At 39.6% G+C, this 24071-nt stretch overlaps 1 protein-coding gene across 2 annotated transcripts in view; it reads left to right on the top strand.

Annotated features, from left to right (window-relative positions):
- SEC22A (SEC22 homolog A, vesicle trafficking protein) overlaps positions 1-7698 on the top strand; it is a 78836-nt gene extending 71138 nt beyond the window's left edge. For both annotated transcript variants that reach the window (XM_043473155.1, XM_043473154.1), the window contains one exon: positions 6603-7698. In XM_043473155.1, coding sequence (XP_043329090.1) covers positions 6603-6803 — 201 coding nt within the window. In that variant the 3' untranslated portion in view covers positions 6804-7698. The remainder of the gene's footprint in view (positions 1-6602) is intronic.
- Positions 7699-24071: the final 16373 nt, after the last annotated feature.

Genomic DNA, 24071 nt, shown 5'->3' on the forward strand with positions numbered 1-24071 from the left:
AAGCAAGGCCGCGTAAGACTCCCTTCCCGGGACGGGTCTCCGTCCTTAGCTCTTTTGTCTCACTTTTTATCTTTTATATTTTGTCCTACCTCCTTTCGAAGACAATGGTCTGCCTTTCTGGGCGTCTGATGACCTCAGCCAGCGATCAGAAGTTGTTTTGTGAAGTTTGCTCTGCATTCGGTTATTCTTTTGATGAATTTGTAGGAGAGAAAGTGGCCTCCCGGTCCTACTCCTCCGCCATCTTGGCTCCTCCCCCTCATTGTGGTTTTAATTTTCATTTTCCTAGGGGCTAATGATGTTGAAAATAGTTTCATGTTTGTCACCTGTGTATCATCTTGGGTGAAATGTCTTTTCATGTCTTTTGCCTATTTTCTAATGGGATTGTTTGTCTTTTACTATTGAGTTTGAGAGTTCTTTATATATTCTAGATATTAGTCCTTTGTCAGATATGTAGCAAATATCTTCTCCCAGTCTTAACTTGTCTTTTCATCCTCTTAAGAGTCTTTTGTAGTTCAAGTATTTTAAATTTTTATGAAGTTTAATGTATCAGTTTTTCCTTTTTTTTCCCCTCTACTGAATTGCTTTTGCATTGAAAAAAATCTGTTTGGCATGTTTATGTGGATCTGTTTCTGGATCCTCTCTTCTGTTCTGTTGATCTATGTGTCTGTTCCTCTGCCAGTACCGTACAGTTTTGATTACTTCAGCTATTAGTAAGTCTTAAAAAAAAAAAGATTATTTTTATTTTTTGGCTGTGGTGCATCTTCGTTGCTGCACACAGGTTTTCTTTCGTTACGGTGAGCAGGGGCTGCTCTTCACTGTGGTGTGCGGGCTTCTCATTGTGATGGCTTCTCTTGTTGCAGAGCACAGGCTCTAGGTGTGCAGACTTCAGTAGCTGCGGCACGCAGGCTCAGCAGTCGTGGCACATAGGCTTAGTTGCTCTGCAGCATGTGGGGTCTTCCTGGACCAGGGATTGAACCTTCGTCCCCGCATTGCAAGGTGGATTCTTAACCACTGGACCACCAACAAAACCCTAATAAGTCTTACAATTTTTTTAAATAGTTATAGAGCAATTCACATAATTGTTTACAATGGATGGTTTGCATTTTAGGAGGAAATTTTCCATTTCACTTAAGTTATCAAATTTGTGTGTTGGATGGTTGTGGTATTCCCTTACTATTCTTTTGATGTCTATAGAATATGTAGTGATATTTCTTATTTCAGTCCTCATATTGATCATTTGTATCTTCTCTCTTCTTGATCAGTCTTATTAATTTCATTGATCTTCTCACCAAGCCTATTCTTTGTTTCATTTTTTTTTCCTATTTTCTATTTTATTGATTTCTGTACTACCTCCATTGTTTCTTTCCTCGTGTTTGCTCTGGGTTTATTTGACTCTTCTTTTCCTGGGTTCTTGAGGTGAGAGCTTAGATGATTTGATTTGAGAATTTTCTCTTTTGTAATGTGTACATTTAATATTACAGATTTCCCTCTTAGCACTTCTTTAGTTCCATTCTATGTTTTGATATGTTGTATTTTCATTTAATTCAGTGTATTTAAAATTTTTTTCCTTGCAGTTTCCTCTTTGGCCTATGGATTATTTAGAATTGTCTTGCTCAGTTTTCAAGTGTTTGGATATTTTCATTTTCTTTCCATTATTCTAGTTTGATTCCATTGTAGTTTGATAACATATTCTGTGTGATTTCAGTTATTTTACATTTGTTGAGGTTTGTTCTGTGGCCCAGAATATGTTTTGTTTTGGTATATATTCCATGGGCACTTGAATAGAATGTGTATTCTGTTGTTGTTAAGTGAGTATTCTGTAAGTGTTGATTAGATTCTGTTGGTTGATAGTGTTGTTCAGTTTTTATAGGTCTTTGTTGATTTTTCTGGCTAGTTCAATCTTTGGGCTTCCCAGGTGGCACCAGTGGTAAAGAACCTGCCTGCCAACGCAGGAGACATAAGAGATGCGGATTTGATCCCTGGGTCAAGAAGATCCCCTGGAGGAGGAAATGGCAACCCATTTCAGTATCTTTGCCTAGAGAATCCCATGGATAGAGGAGCCTGGTGGGCTACATGGGATCCATGGGGTCCATGGGGTCACAGAGAGCTGGACATGACTGAAGCAACTTAGCATGCATGCACACTCAGAGGAGTATTGAAATTTTCAACTATAGTTGTGCATTTTTATATTTCTTGTTTGAGTTCTATCAGTTTTTACATCTCTGTTGTTTAGTTCATACACATTTAGGATTGCTGGATCTTCTTAATTGATTGATCCATTTATCATTATATCCCTCTCTGTCCCTGGTTATTTTTACTTTCTTTGAAATATTTTTACTTATTTATTTTTATTTTTTGGCTTTACTTTCTGGTTCTTAGTTTCTTGACCAGGGATGGAACTTGTGCACCCTGCAGTAGAAACAGAGTCTGGACCACCAGGAAAGTCCCAAAGTATTTTTATATTTATCTAATAGTAGGATAGCCACTCATGCTTGCCTTTGGTTAGTGTTTGCATGCTACATCTTTTTCCATCCTTTTACTTTAAACTTGCCTATATCATTTGAAGTGAGTTTCTGGTAGATAACATAGAGTTTGTTATGCTTTTTAATACATCCTGCCAATCTCTATCTTTTAATTGCTATACTTAAGCCATTTATATCCAGTGTAGCTATTAACATGTTAAGGCTTATGTCTGCCATCTTATTTTTTTGTTTTCAGCTTTTTCATTTTTATGTTTTATTGTTTGTGTCTTCCTGTGGATTACTTGAACATTTTTTTTTAGAACTCCATTTTGTTTTGTCTGTAATGTTTTTGAATGTATTTCTTTGTATGACTTTTTAAATATTGCTGCAGGTATTACATTTTACTTACTCATCTCAGTTTACTGGTGTCATCATTTTACTAGTTCAGGTGAAGCATAGGGATTGTAACTCTTTATATCTCTTTGTCCTTCTCTATTTATAATTGTCTTAAATATTTCCTCTACATATATTTAGAAACATATCAGACCTGTTACAATTTTTATTTCAATCATTAAACATAATTTAGAAAATTCTTAAAAAGGCAAAGCTAGTCATTAACATGTATTTTTGCTGTATTCCTTTTCTATCCAGCATTCCAAGGTTCCCTTTTTTTGGTTTCCTTTCTGTCTAGAGAACTTTCTTTAGCCATTCCTTTAGAGTATATTTGTAGGTGATGAATTCTCTTCATCTTCTGTCATCTGAGAATGTCTTTATTTTTCCTTCATTCCTAAAGGATATTTTTGTTGGATATAGGATTCTGGATTGACAGCTAATTTTCTTTCAACACTTGAAAAATGTTGTTCCATTCTCATCTGAACTTCATAGCTTCTGATGAGAAATCCATTGCCTTTTTAATGCCAAGTGGAGGTGAATTTCTGCAGTCCTTCTTAGTCTCCAGTGATACACCATGGGGTGGGGTTGAGGGACTCCTACCATCCAGTGGAAATCAAAGTTCTGGCTTACCACTTGCCTTCTCTGAAGCCCTGGAGAATTAGAACATCTCCTTACAGCATGATAGTCTCCCCACATAGGCTTTGATGGGGTGAATGTGGGTGGTCACAGTTTTTGTATGTATGTGTGTGTGTGTGTGTGTGTTGGCTTTTTTGGTTTGTTTTGGTTTGGTTTTGGTGGTGTTTGTCTGTGGTAGAATAGTTGTTATGTACAAGTTTCTGTCGTGGAAAATCGCATCACTCTTGGTCTTTTGGCTAGAGAAAGCAAAATTTTATTGAGTTTTGTTTGTTTTGTTGGTGTGCATCCAGTGGTTTTCTAGTTGTCAGATTCTTCAGCTCCAAGTGTGGGGTACATGAGGCAAAATAAAACAAACAAACTTAGGTAATTTACCAATGTGTCATTCCTTGAGACTTAAGGTCCTTAGCCTGTCTGCCTTCTTCTCTTTATCATCCAGAGTCATCTGATACTTGTTTGATATATAATGTCCAGGGTTTTTAGTTGTACCTAGTGGGAAGAATAGAGGAAAGTGCATCGACTCCATCTTCCCAGAAGCAGAAGTTCCTGCAGTTTTTTGTTTTTTTTTTTAAAGTAAGTTACAAACATCAAGATACTTCACCTCTGGAAACTTAAGCATGTGTCTTTTGAGAACAGAGACATCTTTCTGTTGTACATAGCTGTGATACCTTTATCACACCCAGGAAATTTAACGTTGATACAATATTACCTAACATAGGATTCATATTCAGATTATGTTGTCTCTGAAATAGTCTCTATAGCTCTTTTCCTCTGATTTCAAATTATGCATTGTGTTTGGTTGTATCTTTTAACCTACAATGCCATCTCCTGGCCTTTTTGTTGTTCTATTTTGTTTTGGTCTTTCATAACCCTGACATTTTTTAACAGTCCAGGCAAATACATTATAGAATGCTCCATAATCTAGATATGTCTCTTCTGATTAGATTCAGGTTAATTATTTCAGCGACCATACTATGTAGTATAGTGTGCTGTATACCTCTAATTATATAAGTCAAGAGGCATGTAATAAATTTGATCATTCGATTAAGTGATGTCTAACAGATATCTCCATTGCAAAAGTATCTTTTCCCTCTTTGTAATTAATAAGTAATCTGTGGGGTACAGACCATTATCTTTAAAGCCTTTGAAAACCACAAATTAAATATTTTTAAAAAAATACCAGGTAATCTAGCTCTTCTTCATAGTAGAATTTTCAGTTAATAAATGTAGAGAATGATGGAAATTGAAAGTGACCATTTGGTAAACACCTATGGCAGGCAGGAATCATCAATAGATGCTAAAATTAGTGGGCAGAAGTATGATGGGATAGAAATCTACATAATCTCAAAGTATCCTCCCACAGGATACTGATTACAAAGGGAAAAATAGTAACTAGCGGAGAAACCTGTTGGATACCACCTACCAAAAGATCAAAGTTAAGAAGTAATTTGGCACATCACACATTCCCTCTTTGGTATTCTTCTTTCCAAAATTGGATATCCTCTATTCAGTTTTGAGATAATATCAGGCGAACCAAAATTAAGGGCCATTTTACAAAATAACTGATCAGTGCTCTTTAAATTGTTAAGGTCATGGAAAACAAAGAAAGACTTGAGCTGTTAAAGATTCAAGGAGACCTGACAGCTAAATGAAATATGGAGTCCTGGATTGGATTCTGGACCAGGAAAAGGGTCTTATGGGACAGCTGGCAAAACTCAAGTGAAGTGTTTAGGTTACTTAATAGTATTAAAATCAATGTTAATTTCCTGTTTTGATGATTATACTGTGGTTATATGAGGACAACATTTGGTTGGGGTGAAAAGCTTTTGCAACTTTTCTTACATTTAAAATTATTTCAAAAGAAAATTTCTCCTATTTTTTTTCAACTTTTTAAATTCAAAACTCCAATAAAATAAAATTTTCTAATTAAATTTTGCTTGGATAGCAAACACAGTCCTGATTTGTATAAGAACTAAACATATTAAGCAGAACATCACATTCTTTCTGTATTGTCACAAACACTCTAATGTTCTTCCTGTTCTGAAGTCTGGATATAATTTCACACAGAGACCTGCACCTCTTTCCTAAGGCTTTCTGACCATATGTAATTCCTATATATCCCAGACTTGGAATTTTAGATATCTTCTAGAAAACAGTTCATTGATTCAACAGATTTTTATTGTGCACTTATTATATACATAGCAGGCACTGTCTGGGGCAATGGAGAAAAGTGAGTGAACAAGGCAGTTAAAAACCTCTCCCTTCATGAGGCTTGTATTTCATTGGAAGAATATAGATGACAAATAAAATAAGCATATTTTTGAAGTATTTTAATAAATGCAATGTAGAGAAAAATAAAGGAGGAAAGGTGAATGCCAGGGTTTGGGTGCAGGGGAGTACTTTATCTTCTAAATCAGCACTCATTGCGTTCTGTGTCCCATTTTTAAAAATCTTTTTTAAAACATAACTACTTGATTTTATATATATAAATACATATATATACTTATATATAAACTTTATAATCTGGCTTCTTCCAGTAGAATGTAAGCACCATCTGAGTGAGGTCTTTGTTAACTTGAGACTAAAGAACAACGCTAAGTAGATAAATAAATTTCCATTGAATAAGTTCTCCCTCAGGTGTTCTCTCGGGCCCTACACCTAGGTTAACTCCTGGGACTCAAATAAATGTTTGTTGATTTCATTAATATACAGATTCAGGTTATATGAGCCCATTTTGCTGAATAACTTGCATGAGTTTTTTTTAACTTTTCTGGAATAAGAACCCTTAAGATCCTAAGAATGCTTCTTAGTTGCCTGTCATCTTGAGGAATTTGTTTAGCTTGTTTGCATGGAGGTTATCTATTTTATATATGATACAAAACGCTTTTTCTTTTGAAAAGTGAAAAACATAAAAGGAGACCCCTATTTCCCTCTTAAGCTGTGGAGCTTTCATAGCTGAATGTCTTAAAGATATTACATTGTCTTATCTGTAGTTGAAAAATCCCCTTACTGCACTCTCATATTTCACCCTGTGGCCTGTTAAAGTTTATAGCTGCAGCATCTATTTCTTCTTCCTGTAACCCTAACCATCATTCATTTTTATATTTTCAACAGTGTTATTTACTTGTCTACTATACCAGCTGGCGGAATGTCAAATCTTTTTTGACTTTTGGTTTAATTTGTCTATGCAACATGTATCTCTATGAACTGCGTAATCTGTGGCAGCTTTTTTTTCACGTGACTGTGGGAGCATTTGTTACACTACAGATCTGGCTAAGGCAAGCCCAGGGCAAAGCTCCTGATTATGATGTCTGACACCATCCTTCAGACATAGTGCCTTGCCTTAAGGAGGAAAAGGAAGGACACCACCACTGTGATGAAGAAACTGTTCACCACAAATGAGAAGCTCCGCTTTCTTTCTCTCCAGCTGTCCTTTTTAAGTCAGCCTAGCATGCCTGTGAGCATGCAATACCTGGTAGGCAAACTGTTCTCAACAGAATGTTGGCCATGATTATCATTCAGAAGAAGATGAGGAGACCTCTCTACAGGGCAATGGCAGTGGAAGAACAGTCAGATGCCATTGGAAGACTTGGCCAGCAGCTCTGAATCATGGCTGGAGAATTCAGTCAAAAAGTGTGTGTGGTACTTGCTCTGAGAACCAAGCAGGAACTCTACAACCCCGGTTTGCCTTTGTGAGGCATTAGTATAGACCAAATAAAAGATGCTGCAATGAATTGGAAAGTTTATGTGTAAAACAAATGACTTACTAAATATTAGATCATTTGCACATTTATTGTACCATGAGTTTATGAAGTCCAGATTGGTGTGGAGTGGGTTCTTTTTCCTTTTATATTTTTGCTTGAATCTTAACTCTGGAAATCACCTGATGTAGGAGAAGGCTGTGGTGAGGTCATCCCTGAAGCGTCATAAGTATTGAAAACACAGTGACACATGTTTCTTTCCTAGACCGCATTTATACCTTCTTTTGAAATCACTTTTTAAAAATATGTCATTAGGCTATAGCCATTATTTGCCAAACTTCAATCACTTAAGTATTACATATACTATTATTTACTTAATATTTATCTTTTAAATTTTAAAATATTTTAAAAAGAAACTAACCTCTACTCCAAGTGAAAAACCAGCATCAGTTTGCCATTAAAAAAGAGAACTACAAAATAAATTAAAAATAAGCCAGGATGTTGTTAGATTCTAACTGTATGCTAATGACTGCCAAGGCTCTGAATCCAAGAAGCCTACTCTTTCTTTGTTGCAGTGAGAGATATTACCTAGCACCAAAATGGGCTCTCTCTGTGGAATTATCAGAAGTTTAAAAGAAAATTATAAAGGGAATGACATTCACATTGTGATTCAGCATTATTTAATTCTGTGTTGTGAATCACCTAAAGTCATCTCACACGCCACCAAGTGATATGGGTCCTGCCCTGTAGAAACACTGAGTTGTTCTAAAAGAATCAGAAGGTAACTTTTCTCTCAGCACTTATTATTATTCCTCTTATAATTTCATAGCTTCAAGGAGTTAAGCACCTAATATCTAAGTGGTGCTTTTCAATAACTTTGTAAAGATTGTTTAAGCAGTTGTGAATTATTAGAGGAAGCATATTTTGGTTCTTTTAGCAAAATCTACAACTCTTGTGGTTTTGAGGGTTTCCCTGGTGGCTCGGATGATAAAGAATCTGCCTGCAGTGCAGGAGACCTGGTTTGATCTCTGGGTCGGGAAGATCCCCTGGAGAAGGGAATGGCTACCCACTCCAATATTTCTTGCCTGGAGAATTCCATGGACAGAGGAGCCTGGTGGGTTATAATCCATGGGGTTGCAAAGAGTCAGACAAGGACTGAGGGACTAACACTTTCACTTTCTGGTTTTGAAATCATCTTCATGAGTGATTTTCTTGAGGAAAGATTCCAATTAAGGAATTCATAAGGTTCGAAATTTGATATCCAGAAAAAAGTGGACTCATTACATATAATTCATGTTACTGGGTATATTAATTATGCAGAAAAAATTGTCCAGAGGGGTAAAGTCACCAAACTGCATTGTTTCCAGAACCAGTATATATAGGTATGCTTACAATGAGAAATCCTGCTTAACTAAAACCTTTTTGCTACACTCTCCTTTTTAGGAGAATGAGGCAAAAGAAGACAGTGAAAGCTTACGATTTTGGGGATTTATTTAATATAAGAAACTCCAGTTCCCTCCAATTTTCTGCTCCTAACAAAACTGAAAAGAAATTATGAATATTCTGAGAGATATCCCAAGGTACCACATGATCCTAAATCATCAAAATGATGTTTGGTATTTTGTAGTTACTGAACCAGAAAGTTAACTGGTTCACTTTACTTTAGAAAGTAAAACTTGAGAAAGTTTTTTTAAAACTAATGGTTAAAGCAAGAAGAGTTTTCTTGTAAATAGTTTATTAACCAGGAGATTGGAGTATTCTGGTTTATCAAGATTTTGCTGTATATTGATACTTTATAGCTCTCTTACCAGTTTGGTTCTTTTTATTATTGAGTCATAATGTTTGGTATTCAGCAAGGACACTTGAAAACTCACCAGCTATCTTTAAAGGCTTCATTTGTTTTTCGTTTTGTTTTTTCACCAGCTATTTTGGATAAGGGGATGTTTATATTTTAATGTAAAAAATGAAAACAGGTATAAATAATGTTTTATGTATAGATATGTTCTCTTTCATTATTTGGTGCCTGCACCTTTGTTTGTTTATATAGCTTTCCTGCCTCTGTCATGTTGTTGCCAAAGAAAGTATGAATTTAGAAAGATAAATTTTTGCCATAAATGTAAAGAAGTTTTTAAGCTCATGAGAAAGAATCACTTAGGCCTCTAATGTGTATGATGGTGACACGTTGCATTTATATTGCAATTTTATTTCTAAGAGCACCTACCTAATCATAATGGGTCTTCTACTGTCGAGGAGGTACTATTTTCCCAATAGGAAAGAGGACACTATGGTAACCAAGTGTTAATGACTTACCTAGGGTCAAGAGCAAAGCACACACAATTTCTGATCTCTTAGCCCAGGGTTGGGCTAATGAGGGTAGCTAAGATTATATAAATGAAGATAACTAAGATTATATTCAGGAAATATGTCTATTCTTGATAAAATTGAAGTCCTGGGGACTTCTTAAAATAATGAGCTTTAGCCCACTATTGTATCTAGGTGTATATTACCTTATTTAAGGTAATTCTGAAATACTGCTTCTGATTAAGGTGTGCTATGAGGGCAAAGATACTCCCTTTTATATCCTAAAAGTATTTGCAATATTTGCTTGCTTTTTTCGGGTGTGTATTTGAAGTATACCTGTCCTCTTTGCCAAAAGAATTTGGGAAGCATATCCAAAAAAGACATACACAATAATGGTAATAAAATATGAACATTAAGGGAAGAAAAGCAAAACCAATGAGACCGGAAGGAAGGGTGAACACATTGCTGTTACTGAGTATAAAATTTGATTCTTGAACTTCTTGAAAGTCAAGGCTAGAAAAAGGAAAACAAGTTTTGCCTTGATTTATATCCATAAGTCAAAGCGTGTTTCTCAGAGAAGACATCTTCCTGATGAATTCAGGTAAAAACGTTTGCACTTGGGGGTCTTGTGAAATGCTAAAAGGAACAAAATCCTCAATTGTTTTACACACATTTCCACATTGCAATTGTGCCTTGGATCTTCAACTTTGTACCAGCTTTCAAAGACTTTCATTTCAGGTATTTTTTTATGTGTTTAATAGAGGATTTTGTTCCAGTAAGAATTCTGCTCCTAAGCTAAAACCAAGTATCTGTGTTAAAACTTGAAATCCATTTAAGACAAATGCCTTGACACTTGGAAAACCTTTACCCAATTTTGTAATTTTATGACTTCTATAAAGTGAATCTGCTACCTCTGGGTTAGCACATTTGTTTGGTATTAAATATGGTCTTTTTTCACAGTGGAATCCAGTCTGGAGAAATGTATAGCTCCATTTCTTTTGGACTGTATGTGGAATCTCATTAGAATTCTGATTTGTCAAGCCTCCACAGAGACCAGATTTGTCAGGTGAACCTTTAACCCTCCTGTCACAAAAGTACTTCCTCCTGGGGTTAGCTACCTACCAAAAAGGCAGACACTTGGCCTTTATTACAGAAGATTTACTGAGTAACCCAAGAACCCATTCCAGGCTGTTGGATTTCCAAGAGATACAGCAAAGTGTATGCATGTGTTCACTATTCTTTTTGCTGTTTTAACAGACATTTTATTCACTTTATTTATTTATTTTTTTTTATTTTATTCACTTTAAAATAGTTTTAATAGAGTATGTAGTAAAAGAACAAATTATTTCAAAATCAGCCACTACTCAGACCAAATTGAACACTTAGCTCTACTACATATTATAGGTCACTCTTCAAGGCTTCCCTGGTGGCTCAGATGGTAAAGCATCTGCCTGCAATGCAAGAGACCTGGGTTTGATCCCTGGGTCAGGAAGATCCTCTGGAGAAGGAAATGGCAACCCACTCCCATACTCTTGCCTGGAAAATTCCATGGACAGAGGAGTCTGGAAGGCTACCATCTATGGGGTCGCAAAGAGTCAAACACGACTGAGTGACTTCACTTTTTTTTCAGGGCTTCATTCTTTGTCTGTGGTCAAGCCTTTGTATTTTTCTGCTTTATATCTCTAAGGAAATGAAGTCTTTCTTTCTAAAAATATTGTGATAAAATCAAACCTAATTTTGGGGTTAAATTGGCTTTAGGAATATCCTGGCCTAAAGTTAATAGAAGAAACCTTTCCACCTCCCAGGGTTATAAATGAATTGTGCAGAGACCATGTCAGCTGAGGATTTTACTCTTCTGGTCATACTGAGTAGGGTCTGATGATCTTCATCAATGTCCTGGGACTGCTGTTGAATGCTAGCATATTGCAGCCTTCTGTTTGAGCAGTGAGCTTTTCAAAGAGAAGTGGTGTTTGTGGCTGCCACTCTTGTAACATCTCTTCCTTGGGTGGCCAAGCTTTCTAGGTTTCTTTATTCAACAGGTGAAATCACAGTGCCACAGCAGTGTGTGACTGGAAGCCACATGGCTTGTATCCTCCTTGCCTGTTACAGTGAGCGGCATTGACATGAGTGCAAACGTTTTCTTCTGCATTGGTGGTGCTGGTGTGTAAAGAATAGTCTCAACACAGTGGAGGCTAAAGAATCTCAAGAAGAGAAAAGGCTTCATTCTCAAAGAGTTCCTGAAATCAATACCGTAACCTTATGAATTGTTCCTGGTGTTTTCTTGGCAACAAGTGTTTTTAGCCCAACCCCACCCACAGTTTACATTTGCCCTTTTCTTCTACATCCCACAGTACAGCAGTGCAAGCGTCACACACAAAAGCACATTCAGGCTCCATCTGACAGTGGGCAATAGGGCTCATCAGTTCTGTCTCCTGTCTGGTCCCAGCAGCCCCTTTCCAGCTCTGCCTTGGTTACCTGCCTTCTTGTGCTGGTGAATTTCTTTGAGGCTGGGTTTTCAAGGGGACCTTGCCTAAAGGAGAACAAAGAACATTTTGCCCTTGCTCTTTGAATTCTCCCAGAAAATTGGGAGATACCAAGGGAACATTTAGGCAAAGATGGACACAATTAAGGATAGAAATGGCAAGGACCTAACAGAAGCAGAAGAGATTAAGAAGATGTGGCAAGAATACACAGAACTATACAAAAAAGGTCTTAATGACCTGGACCTAACCACGATAGTGTGGTGACTTAACCTAGAGCCAGACATCCTGGAGTGTGACATCAAATGGGCCGTAGAAACCATTACTATGAACAAAGCTAGAGGAGGTGATGGAATTCCAGCTGAACTATTTAAAAATGCTAAAAAAAAAAAAAAAAAAATGATGCTATTAAAGTGCTGCACTCAGTATGTCAGTGAATTTGGAAAACTGAGCAATGGCCTCAGGACTGGAAAAGGCCAATTTTCATTCCAATCCCAAAGAAAAGCAATGCCAAAAAATATTCAAACTTCTGTTCAGTTACTCTCATTTCACATGCTAGCAAGGTAATTCTCAAAATCCTTCAAGCTAGACTTTAGTAGTATATAATCCAAGAACTTCCAGGTGTACAAGCTGGATTTAGAAAAAGCAGAGGAACCAGAGATCAAATTGCCAACATCTGTTGGATCATAGAAAAAGCAAGAGAATTCCAGAAGAACATCTGCTTCATTGACTGTGTTAAAGACTTTTGACTGTGTGGATCACAAAAATCTGTGGAAAATTCTTAGAGATGGAAATACCAGATCACCTTACCTGCCTCATGAGAAACATGTGTGCAGGTCAAGAAGCAACAGTTAGAACCAGGCGTTGAACCACAGGCTCGTTCAAAACTGGGAAAGAAGTACATCAAGGCTGTATACTATCACCTTATTTATTTAACTTACACGCTGAGTACATCATGGGAAATGCTGGGCTGGATGAATCACAGGTTGGAATCAACATTTCTGGGAGAAATATCAGCAAACTCAGATATGCAGATGATACTACTCTAATGGCAGAAAGTGAAGAGGAACTAAAGAGCCTCTTGATGAAAGTGAAAGAGGAGAGTGAAAAAGCTGGCTTAAAATTCAGTATTCAAAAAAAAAAAATTCAGTACTCAAAAAACAAAGATCATGACATCTGGTTCCATCACTTCATGGCAAATAGAGAAACAGTGGAAACAGTGACAGACTTTATTTTCTTGGGCTCCAAAATCACTGTGGACAGTCACTGCAGCCATGAAATTAAAAGATGCTTGCTCTTTGGAAGAAAAGCTATGACAAACTTAGTGTATTAAAAAGCAGAGATATTACTTTGCCCACAAAGATCCATCTAGTCAAAGCTATGGTTTTTTCCAGTAGTCATGTATGGATGAGAGTTGGACCATAAAGAAAGCTGAGTGGCGAAGAATTGATACTTTTGAACAGTGGTGTTGGAGAAGACTCTTGAGAGTCCCTTGGACTGCAAGGAGATCAAACCAGTCAGTCTTAAAAGAAATCAAGCCTGAATATTCATTGGAAGGACTATTGCTGAAGCTGAAACTCCCAATACTTTGGTCACCTGATGCAAAGAGCCCACTCACTGGAAAAGACCCTGATGCTGGGAAAGATAGAAGACAGGAGAAGGGGACAACAGAGGATGAGATGGTTGGATGGCATCATGACTCAGTGGATATGGGTTTGAGCAAACTCTGGGAAATAGTGAAGGACAGGAAGCCTGGCGTGCTGCAGTCCATGGGGTCGCAAAGAGTTGGACACAACTTAGCAACTGAACAACAGCAACAATACCTACAACTCATGTAAAAAGAATGCTCATTAGCACCTTTTGTGGGCCAGTGCCCATGTAATTAATCCTTATTGGCAGCCTTAGGGGACAAGGGTGGCACTATTTCACATTCATTTGAGGAAACAATGGCTCAGAGTCAAACCTAGGATTCAAGATTAAATGACTCAAAAGTTGGTGCTCATTTTTCCATGCCGCAGAGCCTTTCAGAGAGCACGTTCTTCATGTGTGTGTTACTGACAACACTGGGCTCTTACCAGTACAGCAGCAGTGAGAACAAATGAAGCCAACATGGAGGGGAAAACAGTACTGTGTATGTGCTAAACATCCTCACAGGTTGCTCTATGAAGGCTTTCTGTGTTATAGATGAAGCACCTGAGGCCCAAAGAAGTCAAGTGACTTAAACACAGTCACAATCTAACCTTTGTGGTGGCACCAGGATTTCAATCCACATCAGCCTTAGAATTCACCTTCTTAACCAACCACCCTATAATATTAAGCTAGGCAACATGGAAATATGTTGAAATATGTAAGGAATATATATACAAGTAATGCACATTACTTTGAAAAGAGGTGAAGTCATGGCTAATTCCTGCAGTATAGATGTCCTAGTAAAATTGTTGCCTAAAATCCCTACATGTATAATGGTCAGGACAGATGGTTGCCATAGGTATGGTGAACCTCAGGTGTGCCTTAGATTTTAGGGCAAGGAGGTATAAAATTTATTCTTTCTCATAAAATTAACTCACAAATTAATGATTCTTGATATAGAATGTTAACGCTTCATTGGTATTACAAACCAATGTAAATGTGTTGCAAACATTTCTTTTTTCTAGCTGAAGGGCAGCATAGGTTGACTCTGTGATATGAAAAAATTTCATAGGAATTCTGCTTTAAGTCATTCCTATATCTGAAAATATTAAACAAAAGGTAAAAGGTAACTAATTGCTTAATCAAAAAGTAGTAATGATGAGTTTAGAGCCAGACCGTCTCCCCTGCACCCTCTACCCCACTGGCTCTTCCTGCCACTGGTATGGTGACTTCGGCAAGTCATGTAACCTCTCTGCCTAAGTTTCCTTAGGTATGAAGTAGAGGTAACTGCTTTGGGCAAATTGTTGTGAGGATTGAATGAGTCAATAAATGTAAATCACTCAGAGCTGGGCACAGCAAGTGCTAAGACAACGTTTGCTGCCTTATTGTGGTCTCTCTAATAGGTATTGCTGTTACTTTCAAGATAATAGGCATCTTTATATATATATATGTTTATTTTTAATTGAAGGATAATTGCTTTACAGAATTTTGTTGTTTTCTGTCAAACATCAACAGGAATCAGCCACAGGTATACACATATCCCCTCTCTGTTGAACCTCCCTCCCATCTCCCTCCCCATCCCACCCCTCTAGGTTGATACAGAGCCCCTGTTTGCATTCCCTGAGACATACAGCAATGCAAATGCCCCCAAATATATCATTGCCCATAACTTTTCAGAAATTGTGAATTAAGAAAGGATCCTAATTCAAAAACAAAAACAGATGAAGGATCCTGTTGAAATATTTGGTAGGCCGTTGACCTGCTCTCGCAAGCTCTTGTGTGCAGAATTCAGGGCAGTGTGCTGGGGATGCATTCAAAGTCAGAGAAGGGAATTGAGGGACTGACATTTGCCATATGCCTGCTGTACATCAGGTGTTTTACATACAGGATTTACGTGAGCTTAACAAAATCCATCTGAGGTGAGTAAACAGGATTAAGTTGTCACTTTATAGAACGTCACTCAGCTTGGAAGAAGTAGACTGCTCTCCGGGCCCCCTCAGTGTCCTGGGTGCTGGACCACGTCAGATGGGGAAAGTGCCTCTGGGAACTGCTCCTGCTACAATGTGGCACTGGTACTTTGGCTGCCTCGTCCTTTGTTTTGAACATCCTGTTTTGGTCTAGTGGGTATTCCTGGATGGCTGCCACCTAGTGCCTACAACTCTGCAGGGCCTCCACAGAGTGGAGTGTGTGTGTGTGCACATGGTCTGTGCCTGGCCGGGAGAAAGGGGTGAGGAGGCAGCCAGCAGCCTTCTAGAACAGAATGGAAACATGTAGATGCTGATGATGTGAGCAATTCAAGGCACTCTTCAAACATGCAAACGCAACATGGCTTTCAAGAGAGTAATCTGAAGAGAAATGCGTTCTCCCTGCCCCCTAAAAAAAATCCCATGTGAGCCAGGGAAATGCCTGTCTAGCTAACAGAATCAAAGCAGAGCAGCACAGTTTGCAAAATTGGAAAATAGTTTAAGAGAATAACCAGAGATGCTGACAAACTAGAGATTATGGGTGGATCTACATTGGAAATTGGTTGAGGGGGAAAAAGTGATGAGGCTTCTTTCTAATGAATTCCAGTGAGACTTCTTTATTCACACAGGCCTAATAGGCCGGCAATATGAAAAGGGCCTTGGGGATGAATGTGCACTCAACAAGGGAGGGGGCAGCTCCGCTCTGCTCATTAGAAACAGATGGTGAGGTTTGGGGCTGACAAGCCAGTGGGGACAGGATGCCTACTTAACCCGCAGCCCCAAACAATCCTTTTCTTTCTCTTTGTCTTCTCACCATCATCCTGCCTTTCTGGATCTCTGCTTGCTCTGTGAACCTAGGTTGACCTGCACTCACCTCTCCTCACTCCGCGGACCAGGGCCCTTGATAGAAAAGGGTATCCATCGTGCATGGTTGCTGCTCCTGCTGGGTTGGCAGGAGAAGGACCAAACAAAGGCTGCTTCTGACTTTGGTTTGAAGGTGATCCTCCCACAGATTCCCCTTGGCAATGTGCTTTCACCTCATTTGTCTTTCTGTTTTTGTCTAACATCTTAAAATCCTATTTCAATTGTGTTTATGTTTGCACCATCCTTGTAGTCTGGCACTTGAAGGTAAGATGAAGAGTTGCACAAATGTTTAGTTAGGGAATGCCATTCCAGTGGCCTCACTTGGCTTTGTTCTTGTGTCTGTCTTGCAAAGCAGTGACTTTGCCAGTGAGAAGGGGAGATAGGCTAGAGGAAGACAGCAAAAAAATTTTTCCTCCCAAGACAGAAAGAAAAAAAACCCACCAAAAGGCTTTTTAGAAATTTTGGAACAATAAAATCTACAGAATACTATAGCAATTGGATCTCATTTCATCTATTGTCAACCTTGGAGAGGGGTAGACCCTCTGTTCCTGCCAGGATCATTGGTACTTAGCCAGGTGGGTACACTGAACAAAAGTGCCTCTGGGCTAATGCCACAGCTTTTGTCCCCAAAAATCCAAGCCACTGCAGGAGCTGCACTGATCATTTCTCCCACTGCCTGCTAGTCATGGGGAGAAAGTGTACATGAAAGCTCTTTATACACTGGGAAGTTCATCCAAATGAGGGGGCTTGGTATCCTCTGGTCATCTGTGCCCTCACCTGACCCCAGCTCCACAAGTAACACCAGCACTTCCACCTTTCCTCCTGACAACTGTGTTCCACGCTGCCTGCCACCGCCAGCGTGGCCCAGCCGTGTCACCCCTCCCTTCTGGACACGGTGACCTGTACGGTGTTCCCTTCCATGTGGCGTTGTTTCAGTCTAGGCAAATTCAAATGCTGTGGCTTTTCTGGTGTGCTCATCCTTGCCAGTGCAGTTCTGTCCAGTGACGGGGAGACCCTGCCCAGCACTGCTTTCGAGCGTGTACCTTATGTCCAGGAATGCTTTCCTGCCCTGTGACGACGCAAGCCCGGCATCTCTTTCTGGGTCTGGGAAGCTCATTTCCTATCAATTAGTAACTCATGGCCAGATTGCCTGTGGAAACATCCATGCTTTATTATGTAAAGACCACAGTTCAGGACATGATTTATCTGTGTGCCTCTCAGGTGATACTCGTTTTAGGAAAAGTTCTGTAAATGTAATTTTGAAAGTCTTAACTTTCAAACGTAGACTTCCCTGATGGCTCAGATGGTAAAGCATCTGCCTACAGTGTGGGAGACCCAGGTTCAATCCCTGGAAGATCTCCTGGAGAAGGAAATGGCAACCCACTCCAGTATTCTTGCCTGGAAAATCCCATGGATGGAGGAGACTGGTGGGCTACAGTCCATGGGGTCGCAAAAAGTTGTACACAACTGAGCGACTTCACTCACTTAACGTAACATGGCTACCTGATGAACATTTAGCTTCAGCTTCCTCAGTGCACCAAAATTCACTGTGCCTTCCTGCTAACATCACTACCACCACTAAGTCATCCCCCTGTTGGATGAAATCAGGTCTTAGTTTTAGCGATCTTTGCTTCTTTGCTGTCAGTTCAGTTCAGTTCAGTCACTCAGTCGTGTCCGACTCTGCTACCCTGTGGACTGCAGCACGCTAGGCCTCCCTGTCCATCGCCAACTCCTGGAGTTTACTCAAACTCATGTCCATTGAGTCGGTGATGCCATCCAATCATCTCATCCTCTGTTGTCCCCTTCTCCTCCCGCCTTTAATCTTTCCCAGCATCAGGGTCTTTTCAAATGAGTTAGTTCTTCGCATGAGGTGGCCAAAGTATTGGAGATTCAGCTTCAGCATCAGTCCTTCCAATGAATATTCAGGACTGATTTCCTTTAGAATGGACTGGTTGGATCTCCTTGCAGTCCAAGGGACTTTCAAGAGTCTTCTCCAACACCACAATTCAAAAGCATCAATTCTTCAGCGCTCAGCTTTCTTTTTTTGTTTTTGTTTTTATTTTTATTTCTTTTTAATTTATTTTTATTAGTTGGAGGCTAATTACTTTACAATATTGTAGTGGGTTTTGTCATACATTGACATGAATCAGCCATGGATTTACATGTATTCCCCATCCCGATCCCCCCTCCCACCTCCCTCTCCACCCGATTCCTCTGGGTCTTCCCAATGCACCAGGCCCGAGCACTTGTCTCATGCATCCAGCCTGGGCTGGTGATCTGTTGCACTATAGATAATACACATGTTTCGATGCTGTTCTCTCGAAACATCCCACCCTCGCCTTCTCCCACAGAGTCCAAAAGTCTGTTCTGTACATCTGTGTCTCTTTTTCTGTTTCAGCTTTCTTTATAGTCCAACTCTCACATCCATACATGACTACTGGAAAAACCATAGCTTTGACTAGGTGGACCTTTGTTGGCAAAGTAATGCCTCTGCTTTTTAATATGCTGTCTAGGTTGGTCATAACTTTCCTTCCAAGGAGCAAGCGTCTTTTAATTTCATGGCTGCAGTCACCATCTGCAGTGATTTTGGAGCCAAAAAAAAATAAGGCCTTTCATTGTTTCCCCATGTATTTGCCATGAAGTGATGGGACCAGAGGCCATGATTTTAGTTTTCTTAATGTTGAGCTTTAAGCCAACTTTTTCACTCTCCTCTTTCACTTTCATCGAGAGGCTCTTTAGTTCTTTGCTTTCCGCCATAAGTGTGGTGTCAACTGTATATCTGAGGTTATTGATATTTCTCCCGGCGATCTTGATTCCAGCTTGTGCTTCATCCAGCCCAGCGTTTCTCGTGATGTACTCTGCGTATAAGTTAAACAAACAGGGTGACAATATACAGCTTTGACATACTCTTTTCCCTATTTGGAACCAGTCTGTTGTTCCATGTCCAGTTCTAACTGTTGCTTCCTGACCTGTGTACAGATTTCTCAGGAGGCAGGTGAGGTGGTCTGGTATTCCCATCTCTTTAAGAATTTTCCACAGTTTGTTGTGATCCTGTCAGTGAGCATTAAAATGGTGTTCAGAACTCACTCTATATAATAATGATGCTCTTGCTAATTAACATTCTAGTATGGATGTGCTTTTGAAAAAAGTATAAACCTTTGGGAGAAACAAGCATGTTCTCTGGATTAGCTCAGTGGAGATGGAGATGGGAAGGTGTGAATTGTGTCCTTTGTTGTCACCGTGTGCCCTGGGTGTGTGCGCATGCCTGGGTGTGTGATTTCAGCGCCTGCCGGAGGCTTGCTCTCCACCACCCACTGCAGGGTGGGAGGTTCATTTTGCTGGATGTGCAGCCAGCCAAAATACTGTGATGCTGAGGTTTGCAGCAAAGAGAGGGTTTATTCGTAAAGCAGTCGAGCAAGAAGACTAGAGAACAAATCTGAAACCTGCTTCCCCAAAAGCAACGGCCTTAGGGTGTTTATGAGATAAAGAAGAAAGAAGCAGGACAGACAGGCGTGGGGAGTATGGGGAGAGGTGATTGGGGAAAGGTGTGGTAACTGATGTTTTGTGCAGGCGTAACTAGGCTACCAGCCTTGGTGTGTTCTGAGGATGGAATTTTCAGCCCTCTGATATCAAAACGTCACTGAGCGGGTGCTCACGTGTGCCCAGTTGAAAGATTGGTGATCCTGCCTAGTCTTAACCAGCTCAGCTTGAATTGGACACAGCTGACTCCTAACTAAACTGAACTAGGCATAGCTGCGAACATCTTGTTTTTTAGGCTATGTACCCCTTGGAAGAAGGGGTACAAAGAAAACATGCAAGTTTTCAAACTACCTTATTAGTGAAAGCAGGAGAAATGCATTTAACCCATGGTTTCAGTTCCCCTTAGCTTTTGATCATTCCTCAGTCTTGGGGGAAAAGGGGCTCTTACTGAAAAAAACTTAGGTCTGCTAGCCCACAGCACAGCATAGTCAAGCTGCTGACACATGGTTGTGGTAGACAGTACAGCATTTACTGCAGGGTGCCCAGTAAGAACAGGCAGCTTGTGTGCAAATGACCTAAACTCCCTAATGGCTTTCAGGGAAGGGTTTTTAAAGGCAACATTTGGGGTGAAGGTTGTAGAGGGCATGACCTTCTGCTGATTGGTTGGTGGTGTGGTAACAGGCTATCATTTCAGGAATTTTAATCATCATCCTTCTGGTTCCAACCAGTACTTGTTCTGCTGCTTGTGGTCAGCAGGTAATCAGTATTGTCCTCTTGGGTAGGAGTCTTAATTTCTTCAGAACAACTCAAAGATATGCATCAAATTGTTATATATATATATATATATATATATCCCTTGAGGAGGACCTAGGTAAGACTGTTTTGTTTAAGCTATCATTACTTAACTTGCTTCACTGCTTTTACTTGGTTTCTGCTTTCTCTCACTTCCATACTTAGTAACTGCTTGAGTCTGCTCTTTGGAACTCAGGGAAGGCCTAGAGACTAAAATCTTTTATCTACAAACAGGCAATGAGGGACACAAAGGGGCTTTTGTACCCAGAGTGGCCCTGTTGAGTAATGGGGTCTGGGGTGTCCTGAAGCTTTAATTGGCCTGCTAGTAGACAGGGCCCAGATGGTCACAGAGTAGGGTCTGGCCTGCTGTGGATGGACTGGGTTTGCAGGCTGCAGGGCTGTAATTTTCCTCTGTCTGATGTCTGCTCCCTGGTGGGGGAGGCTGGTTTAGAGGCAAGCGTAGGCTTCTTCTAGAGTGGGGCTGGTTCCTGCCCAGTGATGGATAGAGCCGGGTCTTGGCCCTCTAGTGAGCAGGACTGTGTCTATGGACATGTCTAGAGGTGGCCATGGGCTCAGGAAGCCTTAAGGCAGCCTCTCTGCTGATGGGTGGGACTGTGTCCATACCCAGTTAGTTGTTTGGCCTGAGGCAAACTTCCCTGATAGCTCAGTTGGTAAAGAAACCGCCTGCAGGGCAGGAGACCCCAGTTCAATTCCTGGGGCAAAAAGATCCACTAGAAAAGGGATAGGCTACCCACTGCAGTATTCTTGGGTTCCCATTGTGACTCAGCTGGTAAAGAAGACCTGGGTTTGAACCCTGGATTGGGAAGATTCCCTGGAGAAGGGAAAGGCTACCCACTCCAGTATTCTGGCCTGGAGAATTCCTTGGACTGTATAGTCCATGGGATCGCAAAGAGTCGGACACGACTGACCGACTTTCAGTATCCCAACACTGGTGCCTACAGATTGTTGTGTGAGATTCTCTTTTCTCTGCATCCTTGCCAACATTTGTTATTTGTGTTCTTTTTGATGAGGGCTGTTCTGACAGGTGTGAGGTGACATCTCATTGTAGCTTTGATTTTCATTTCCCTGATGATTAGTGATGGTGAGCATCTTTTTATGTGCCTGTGGAACATCTGGTATATTTCTTTGGAAGAATGTCTATTTAGATTTTCTGCCCGTTTTTTAATTAGTTTTTTGATGTTCAGTTGTATAATCTATTTATATCTTTTAGATGTTAACCTTTTATTGGTCATGCCATTTCCAAGTATTTTCTCCCATTCAGTAGGTTTTCTTTTCATTTTGTCAGTGGTTTCCTTTGCTGTGCAAAAGCTTTCGAGGTTCAATTAAATCACATTTATTTTTGCTTTTGTGTCTTTGGCCTTATGAGACAAATTATAGCAATCTGTGGAGGGTCTATGTTAGAGTATTCTACCTGTGTTCTCTTTTAGAAATTTTGTGGTTTCAGGTCTTACATTTAGGTATTAATCTATTGAGTTTTTTTATAGGGTTTGAGAATATGTTTTAATTTCTTATACATGTAGCTATCCAGTTTTCTCAGTACCACTTTTGAAGAGACACTTTCAGTGTATATTCTTGCTTCCTTTGTTGTAGATTAATTGACCATAGGAGTGTGGGTTTATTTCTGGGCTATCTATTCTGTTCCATTTATCTATGTCTTTTTCTGCTAGACCATACTATTTTGATTACTGTAGCTTCATTGTATAGTGTGAAGTCAAGAGTGTGATTCAAGCTATGTTCTTTAAAAATTGTTTTGGCTGTTTGGGGTCTTTTGAGCCTCGGCTCATTCAAATTATTCCTTAGATGTGCATCTTAATTATATAAGTCCAGCATCCAAAGCACAACATACATCCTATTTTTCTCCATACTGAGTTTCCCTCAGCACACACCATGGGAGCAATGGGCGGTAGCTATGGTGACTGGTAGCTTGATCCTTGAACTGGAATGGCAGGCAACATTCCCTTTTCACAACCTCAATAATCAATACCACATATCTGCCAACTGTCGAGGCCTTCACTGGTAATCAAACCAATGGTAGATAAAAAGACATACCCTGAAGGGGTACACAGAATGCCAGACATTAGACTCCTAGGAGACAGTCTAGTTAGGGATCTGTGTCTTACCTTTACTTATTGGACTTTCTCACCATTCTCAGTTTGTCTCAGATACCTAGATGTTAAACATGGAAGTGACATAGACTGGGAAAAATAGGTACTGTTTCTACTTTTTTTTTTTTTTTTTTCAATCTGAGGACCAAATTTCAACTTAGTCAATAAAACAGGGGACAGGAAATTCTGTTGACTTGCCTAAGTTGTTATGTTATATCCAAGGACTTTTTATTGTAAGTCACAGTGACATTAGAGATGGTTGAAAATTGATAACAGGCACAACCAAGGGGTCAACATGTGAAATACAGAAAATAGTTTTGGATGACATATCAAGAGCTTGAGAGATTATCTGCTTTTGACAAAATCTGAGAAATTCTCATCATTGTTCTTTTAAGCCTGGAAAGTTAGAGACAGAGAGAAATCAAAATAAAAGAAAATAATCATTCTGGTAAGCTAGCAAACTATTTATACTGCCTTCTGAGAAGTTTTACTTTACAAAGTTACCACTGCAGCCATGCTGTTCACCTCAATTTCTTTCCTGTAGCTTCCTTCTGAAAAGCAACTTAGGAACTGTTAGGGGTCCACTTGCCCACTTGGAAAAGCCAGTGCCAGGGTCTGGAACAGCCACGTTTTGATGATCTCTGCCAAGGTTGTCTTCTACTGCCTGGTTTCTGTTGATCTTTGCAAGATGAGCTTACCATGAGTATGATGAAGCCATGTCTTAATTCTCTTCCTCTTCACTGTGGAATGGGACACAAGTAGCACTTGTAAGGTCCAGTCCAGCAAGTATGGAACTGGTCTTCTGGATGTTTATTCTTCCAAGGTTTCAATAGGACCCAATCTCCAGAATAGACACGGTTGACAAGAAGCAGGTAATTTCCAGCAAAGGCCCTCCTACAAAGGTCCTCCTGTTGTCTCTGAATGGACATAGATACCAAATCTAGGATTTATTTCTTGCAATAGGGCTTTAACCTCAGAAACTTACAGAACAGCAGGAAAATACTTCTAAACAACCAGTTTAAGTGTCCAAGAAAACCAATAAGTGCCTGAGTACTCTAGTGGTTCTTCAGCATCATAGTAAAATCAACCTGCCAGTCTTTGAATATAAACTCAGTACTGATAAAATGATCATACTAGACTACCCAAAGCAATTTATAGATTCAGTGTAATCCCTATCAAATTATCAATGGCGTTTTTTGCAAAAAAAAAATAAATAAATAAAGTTTGTATGGCAACACAAAAGGCT

This window comes from Cervus canadensis, chromosome 7, assembly GCF_019320065.1.
Source record: "Cervus canadensis isolate Bull #8, Minnesota chromosome 7, ASM1932006v1, whole genome shotgun sequence".
NCBI lineage: Eukaryota > Metazoa > Chordata > Mammalia > Artiodactyla > Cervidae > Cervus > Cervus canadensis.